At 42.3% G+C, this 8090-nt stretch overlaps 1 protein-coding gene across 1 annotated transcript; it reads right to left on the bottom strand.

The window, feature by feature from the left end:
• Positions 1-1238: 1238 nt before the first annotated feature.
• On the bottom strand, positions 1239-2555 carry LOC136152326 (endogenous retrovirus group PABLB member 1 Env polyprotein-like). The gene has a single exon (XM_065913627.1). The coding sequence runs from the start codon at positions 2553-2555 to the stop codon at positions 1239-1241; it is 1317 nt and encodes a 438-aa protein (XP_065769699.1).
• Between the last annotated feature and the right edge of the window lie 5535 nt (positions 2556-8090).

The raw sequence follows: 8090 nt of genomic DNA, 5'->3' as shown, positions 1-8090 counted from the left end.
CATTTTGAACTGTAGATGTGACAAAATTGAATTTGGCTTGAGCCCTGTGCCTTTGGAAAAGAGCAATGATGAAGAGGTCTTCCTGCAAGGAACTTACCTTCCCCCCCATGATTTAGATATGACTCATGGATATCCCCTTAGTTACCTATGAAGAGGTCAGACACAGGTCGTCCCGCTGTGCTTCAGACATGATGAGTTGAACTCTCTTGTCCCCACTGGTCAGTAGGAATAAAATGCCTGTTAAAAAAAAACGAAAACTTCAGATATATTTCCCTCTTTTCAGGGCCCTGCACTTTGACACACCTTCACCTTAAGCCAGCGTACAGGACTTTCTTACAGGCACTTCTAAAAACAGACTGACTTTAGGTTCAAACATTCTGTGGTCTACTGTCATATCATGTCACCTTCACTCATCCCACTTCCCAATACTTGGTTATCTCTAGTTTGGTTTACTTCTCCCAATAAAAGAAAAGCACTTTTCTGCCGAAACATTAAAATGCTTGCAGATCTCATGCCCTGTTTTCCCTATTAAACAGCTCCCTTCATCCTGGCCTCTGCTTCCCTTTTCTCCTTATCTCCTTTCCCCACTCCCTCCTTTCACAGGAATAAACAAAAGTTGAGAGACAAAACTCACATTGAGGAATCAAGATAGACTTAAATTAACAGATTAATGTGGACATAACCTTTTTAATTTCACCCAGAATTTTAGAAGAAGATGAAAGAAGACATAATTTGCTGCCGGGACCAGCCGGCAAAATGAACAAGTCCCGACCGCAACCACACGGAAGCCTGAGAAAAAAAAAAGATGATAGTAAAGGATGGGGTCGAGAGGGCTGAATGCTCTTTAGGCAAGTCAGCTATTTTATTGAGTAGAACAGCTACCTTTATACTAGTACAAGCAGAAAACATAATTCATAAAAAATGCCATCTGGTGTCTGTCAGATCAATACAATTCTTTGTTTTAAGTGATTGCAGAAGCTTACATCTTGTTTTTCGCATTCCCAAAATAAACTACTAAGTGAAGGTCACTACTACGTTTTTCTCAAGGAAGAACAAAGGAGGCCCAGCAAATATTTTACTACTTTATCATGGGGTGGCGGGACAGGGAATGGCCCCCTTCAAGGCCTTTTCCCAGGGCCTATTTGGGCCTTGAGCAGGCCGGCTCCCCGCATCTCCCCCTTTTTTATTTATTAAAGGCCGAGCCTCCCTACTCATTCCTCAAGAAAAAGCAGACAAGGTTATTTTTTCAAAATACGGGAAAATTTCACAATTCTTTCAGTGACCAAATTCATAATGCATTGTAAAATACATGGTCCACAACAAAGAAAACAGAATACAATAACAAGCACTGTAAGCAGGTTTTTCCACCAATCACTCATAAACCAGGATTTAACTTGCTCCCAAAAAGAAAGGGAGGAATCCTGCATGGAAAGTATTTGATGTTGAAGATCATTTACAGCATCAGACACATTGGAAGATAAATCTGGGATATACACACAACATTCTACTTTTATTACAGCACAAGTCCCACCTTGGGCAGCAGTGATAATGTCTAGAGCCATGCGGTTTTGCAAAACAGCTTTTCTCATTTGTCTCTGTTCTTCATTTAGAGCCTCAATAGCCTTTTTAGTGTCTAATAAGGCTTTTTGAGTAAAATTAGTTAAGGCATCTACATGGGCCATTATATCGGCCGTCCCAATAGAGGGAACAAATACTGCTGCCAAATAATCATACCAATGAAATACAGATCGAGTCCATCGCGCTCGCAAAAAGGGAAGGTTGGCAGGGTTCTTGATGGGCTCATGACTAATATGACCAGGAGCAAACACAAATCCAAGACTGCATCGTCCTACCCAGCCTACAGGCAGCCATGGCCAGACATTAGGGCCACAAATCCACTTTGTTCTGTTAGGAGCAACCCATCTGATGCCTGGGTTATAAAGCCAATCAGATCCTGGCCAAGGCGTGGGTGTTTTGACAGAAAAGGTAACATCAATTATGCGTTCACACAAAGAATTAGGAGTAATACCCATATGCTTTAACAAATGTCTGCCTAAATTTTTTTCTCCAAGGTGGGGTTGATGTTCTCGTTGTTCCCAGCAAATGTCCGCTCGTTTCAGCAATTGTCCTTTTTCTGGGGTCATCCAAAAGTATTCGTCCCAAATCTGATAATAGTCCCCAAAATATCGGCTGGCGTGAACTTGTCCTTTGCTTGAGGAAGTAGCATACTGATTAAAGGCAGCAGAAATTGTCCCAAGGCTTTGATTGGCATTAAATCTAATCCGGGAGTCATAAGGTTTCGAATTACACCAGGTCAAGGCTGTAATATTAAGAGAATTAAGGCTAAGGTGAATCTGTTTATACTGTTTTAAGAATTCACACACCGCAGGTAAATCTTCCCGACTTATTGGCAAAACCCACCATGGTAAACCATTTACAACTGATAAAGGCATAGCAGTGCATACCCAACAAGCAGAGGCATTATGAGAATCAGCATAGGAATGAGCCCAAGAAAGAAAAACATTTCCTTCGGCTCTGGGAAATGCTTGATTCATAACAGTGCATGCTAATGCAAGCACCAGATAGGATAGAGAAATGTGTGGATTGGTTGTATCCGCAGCAATGTGTCTTGCTCGTTCCACGAACTCATGTAGTTGTTGATTTGTTGGCAGAACATTCCTCTCTCGTATCTGCGTACTCTCCATTTGAGCAGTCAGCGACCGTCTCCGTCTGGCGTACCAGCCTCTCCGGGAGCCAGCGCGGTGCTTCGGCATCCTGTGGAAAAACACAAACATGTCCCCGCCCCCATATCAAAACAGGGTCAGGGCCATGCCATTGATTAGTAACTGGATCTTTCCAAGTCACGAAAGGTTTGTTGGTAGCGGCTGGGGACCAGAATCGCTGTGCCGCGGTTTTTCCTTCAGAGTCCAAATTTAAAAAATTAAGAATGAAAAGGGCATGATGTAAGTAATTATATGGTGTGAGGGGATATAACTCCCCCTTCTTTAACTTTAAAAGCTGATGTTTTAATGTCTGATGAGCTCGTTCAACGATGCCTTGACCTTGGGGATTGTAGGGGATGCCTGTTTTAAGAGAGATAGAGAGACGGGAGCAAAAATTAAGAAAAGCGGCAGAAGTATATCCAGGTCCGTTGTCCGTTTTGATGATCTTTGGAGTTCCCATAACGGAGAATGCTGCAAGGCAATGTGCGATACAATGTCGAGCTGCTTCTCCTGTTTGTAAAGAGGCAAAAATATATCCAGAAAAAGTATCTATATTAACATGAACATATTTTAGTTTACCAAAGGAAAGAATGTGAGTTACATCCATCTGCCATAAATGGTTGGGAAGGAGGCCGCGGGGGTTCACACCATAGTGAGGAACAGAAAAAAATTGAGGACAAACAGGGCAGCGTTTAACTATTTGCCTGGCGGTTTCACGGGGTATTTTAAATTGTAATCTGAGGGTATTGCTGTTTTGATGATGTAATTGATGAGAGCGTTCTGCGAGTTGGGCCTGGGAAAGGAAAATTTGAGTGGCTGAATCAGCTAATGCATTTCCAGAAGTAAGTGCTCCAGGTAGATTTGTATGAGCGCGAATATGGCCAAAAAAGCATTTATGAATCCTTTGATGTAAAAGAGCTTGTATATCTCGAAACAGCTGCTGAATTACTGAATTGACAGTATGAATAAAGGGAACAGTTTCTAATTGGTTAAGAGCTCTAACAACATACAGACTATCAGAAAAAACATTCAGAGGTTCAGAGACAAAGTGTTGTAAAACAGCAAACACGGCGCATAATTCTACTTCTTGTGCAGAGGAACAGCCTGTAAACCAGGAGGTAACATTATCATTAATAACATAAGCAGCCTTCCCGTTTGAGGATCCATCGGTGAATACGGTGACTGCGCCTTTAAGTGGCTGCGAAACAACTACGGAGGGAAACACAAAGTCGTGTTGACTAGCAAAGTGTAGCAGCTTATTAGCAGGAATATGATTTTCTAATCTGCCGGCAAAATGAGCTAGGGCTGCATTCCAGGAATCGCTGAACTGGAATAGCCAGTCCTGTTGTTCCTTTGTAAATGGTAGACAGATAAAGTAAGGGTCTCTCCCCAATAATTCTCTGGAATCCCGACGGCCCTTAGCGATAAGAGTACTGACTAGATCAAAGTAAGGGGTGAGTACCCGAGCAGGGGAAACAGGCAAATGTATCCAATAAAGAGGGGAATCTTGAAAAAGAACAGCTGTAGGGGTGTGTTTAGAAGGAAGTATATACAAACCCCATTCTTTTGTATAATCACAATGGGAACTTGTTTGAGCAGCCAAAGCTTTTTCTACTATATTTAAAGCTTGGCGTCCTTCATCAGTCAAAACCCGAGGCGATGTAGGCTCTGAAGGTCCTTTAAGAATATCAAACAGAGGTTTTAATTCTCCAGTAGTGATTTTCAAATAAGGACGAATCCAATTAATATCTCCTAATAATTTTTGAAAATCGTTCAATGTTTTCAAATTATCTTTACGAAGTTCTAATTTTTGAGCTTTAAAAGTCTCTCCTTCCAGTCTAAAGCCTAAATAAGAATAAGGTGGGCTATGCTGAACTTTCTCAGGAGCTATTTGAAGGCCATAGTGCTGTAAATCAGCCTGCAAGCCAGAAAAGGCAGACAACAAAATACTTTCATTAGAATGAGCTAGTAAAATGTCATCCATATAATGAATCATATATAAAGAGGGATATTTTTGGCGAGTAGGTTCCAAGGCCTTAGCAACAAACTTTTGACACAAGGTGGGGCTATTGGCCATGCCTTGAGGAAGTACTTTCCATTGGTAACGTTTCATGGGTTGTTGAAAGTTATTAGCAGGGACACTAAAAGCAAAACGAAGGCAGTCTTGTGGTGCCAGTGGTATAGTATAAAAACAATCTTTTAAATCAATAATTAACTTATAAGTCCCCTTTGGAATAGCTATAGGAGAAGGGAGACCAGGTTGTAAAGGCCCCATAATAACCATGGTCTCATTAACTTTTCTGAGATCTTGTAATAATCTCCATTTACCAGATTTCTTTTTAATCACAAAAATAGGAGAGTTCCAAGGCGAATTAGAGTGTTCAATATGACCAAGCGCCAATTGTTCCTGCACCAATTGTTCTGCGGCTGATATTTTTTCTTTTGTGAGAGGCCATTGATCGACCCAGACAGGCGCGTCACTTTTCCAGGTAATCGCGTCCGCATGAGCCGCAGGAGATACAATGGCCTCCCCTAAAAATACCCTAATCCTGATCGAAGAGGCAAGGTTTTAGTCTGAACAGGTGACAAATTTCCTTCTCCATTTTTCCCCAATCCCTGATTAGGCAATAGCCCCTGATTCAAAAGCATCTGGCTAACAGCATCATTTGGGGCGAATATGTAAACTCCCATTTGTTTCATGACATCTCTTCCCCACAGATTAACAGGAATACCAGGCAAAATGTAAGGCTGAATGTATCCTTCATGACCCTCAGCATCTTTCCACTTAAGCAATTCAGAACTCTGTTCAGGGTCATGAGACTGGCCAATTCCCCGTAAAGTGGAGACAGCTACTTGTTTATTCCAATTTTTTGGCCAATCATTTAAGGATATTACAGAAACATCAGCCCCAGTATCCAATATCCCCACAAATCTGTGCCCATTAATAAGTAGTTCTAATTCTGGGCGAGTCTCTTTTATATTTTGAATCCAATAAGCATCAGATGACCCAAAACATGCGCCTTCCCGAGGTTGAGCATTTTTTATTTTCCCCATGGGTATAGTAGGCAGCATGACCAATTGAGCTATGCGCTGTCCAGAAGGGATACTAACAATGTTTTTGGGAGCACAAGCCATAATTTTTATTTCTCCAGTAAAATCTGAATCAATCACTCCAGGGGCGATTTGTAATCCTTTCATAGTCCAACTGCTTCTTCCTAATAGTAAACCCACAGAATTTTGTGGCAACGGTCCATAAACCCCAGTGGATAGCGCTTGCATTCCCATTTCAGGAGTCAGTACTGTATAGGTGGAGGAACAGAGGTCCAATCCTGCGCTGCCTGAGGTGGCTCTATAGAGATCTTTGACTCTGGGTTGGAAATTGCTCCCTGATGATTTTCCTGAAGTGCCCCATAACATTGTTTCGGGGCCTGGGGCTGGCCCCTCACCCAGTTTCCCGACACAGGTGCAAGCACTTTTCCATTAATATCTGTTTTAGATCTACAATCTTTTGCCCAGTGCCGTCCCCTTTTACATCTGGGGCATAAATTAGGGCCTCCAGTTTGTTTATTGGTCGTTTCTCCTTTCGTTTGGGGGCATTGTATAGCTCGGTGTCCCATCTGTCCGCAGGAGAAACAACTGCCAGGGGGCCTGTTAACTCTATTCTTAATCTTTCCCTTGTTAGCTTGTTGGTACAATATTTCTTTAACAGTTTTTCCCTGTAGGGCAGCTGCAATGGTTAAACCTTGCATATATGATGGCCCAATATCTGCACAAATCCGGATATAATCAGTCAGTCCTCCTTTCTTTCTGTAGGGTCTCAAAGCAGCCTGGCAAGCAGAGTTAGCATTTTCATATGCCAGCTGATGGGTTAAAACCATACCTGCTTCTTCATCTCCTATAACTCTCGATACTGAGTCAAGGAGACGAGCCACGAAATCCTGATAAGGCTCGTCAGGACCCTGTCTTATTTTTGACAAATCTTCAGATTTTTTATTAGATGTAGGAAGCCGCTTCCAAGCTATCAAAGCTGCCTCATTTATTTGGGGATAAGCTTCAGGGGGATAATTCAATTGCTGATTAGTAGCCCTATAGGCTCCTTCCCCCATAAGCATTTCAAAAGTCACTTGCAGACCATTCTGTCTATTTCTGTCCGCAAAATTTCCACATTGCTCTCCAAATTCTGATCTCCATAGCAAATAATCTCCCCCAGAGAGGCAGGCCTTAGAGACCTGCTTCCAATCATTAGGAGGTAAATATTGACTATTTAAATTCTCAATGATGGACATAGTAAAAGGAGCAGTTGGTCCATACTGAGCACAGGCTTGTTTTAATTCTTTAATTTGTTTGAATGGCAGGGGTTCATAATACCTTCGCTGTTGAGCGTCTTCAAGGACGGGGAAAAGGATAGGAAATCCTGCCAAGGTTTCTCCCTGTTGCCTCGCCTGGCGAATTGCAAGTTGGAGGGGAGACAGTTCGGAGGTGTTTTTTACACATAGTGCCTGTGCGGAAGCCTCAGACCCCTTTTGCATATCAGCTCTCGGTGGGTCTAATCCCGCAATAACAGACGGAGGCTGCGATGGTAACTGATTAGAGGGACATAAGGGCTGGGAAAAAAGCTTTAAGTTAAGAGCATCAAGACGGTTAGTCACAGTTGTAAGCAATTTTTTAACCTCCGAAAATGGGGATAATTCCGCTTGTGTTTTAACAGCGGTTTTTTCAGCAGCAAATAACTCCCACGGATCTTCTGCTTGCTCAGCAGGGTCTAATTCAGAATCAGAGTCAGAGGAACTCTGTACAGGGGGTTTTTCTGCCATATCAGAACCATGCTCCGAAGGAGGAGCAATAGGCAAGGTGGGAGGTTTGCCAATTATATTCTTTAATGCAGTCTCCAATTTTTTGCTTTCATGTTCAGGGTCCAGACAGTCCCTGATAAGAGTCCATAATGAATAGGCATCTAACGGTACCTTCTCAGCCCCATGTAAAGAATAATACTGCTGAATTTGCTCTCCCACCTTCTTCCAAGTTTCTATATTTACAGTCCCATCCTCAGGGAACCAAGGACAAACTTCTTCTACAAACAACAAAAACTTTTCTAATTTATGTTTAGCAACAGTAACTCCTCTCACCTTTAACATAGTCTTAAGCATAGTTACAAAAAGTTCTCTACTACTACCTTGACCCATAGTTTATACTCTCGACTAAAACCCTCTCCGCCCTTAAAAAATCTGTACTCACGTTTCTCTTATTTTATTTTATTTTATTTTTTTTCTCGGGATCCCCTCTGTACTCACGTATCGGGCGGCTGCGACCGTGTAGCCCAATCGAGTCCCTGTTCGAGGCGCCACTTGCCGGGACCAGCCGGCAAAA

This window comes from Muntiacus reevesi, chromosome 21 (genome assembly GCF_963930625.1).
Source record: "Muntiacus reevesi chromosome 21, mMunRee1.1, whole genome shotgun sequence".
In the NCBI taxonomy this organism is placed as follows: Eukaryota; Metazoa; Chordata; class Mammalia; order Artiodactyla; family Cervidae; genus Muntiacus; species Muntiacus reevesi.
The sequence above is the reverse complement of the archived record's forward strand: the minus strand, read 5'-3'. Positions and strand labels throughout refer to the sequence as shown.

Coding starts and splice junctions, on each gene's coding strand:
- LOC136152326 (XM_065913627.1), bottom strand. CDS start 2,555: ATGAATCAAGCATTTCCCAGAGCCGAAGGAAATGTTTTTCTTTCTTGG.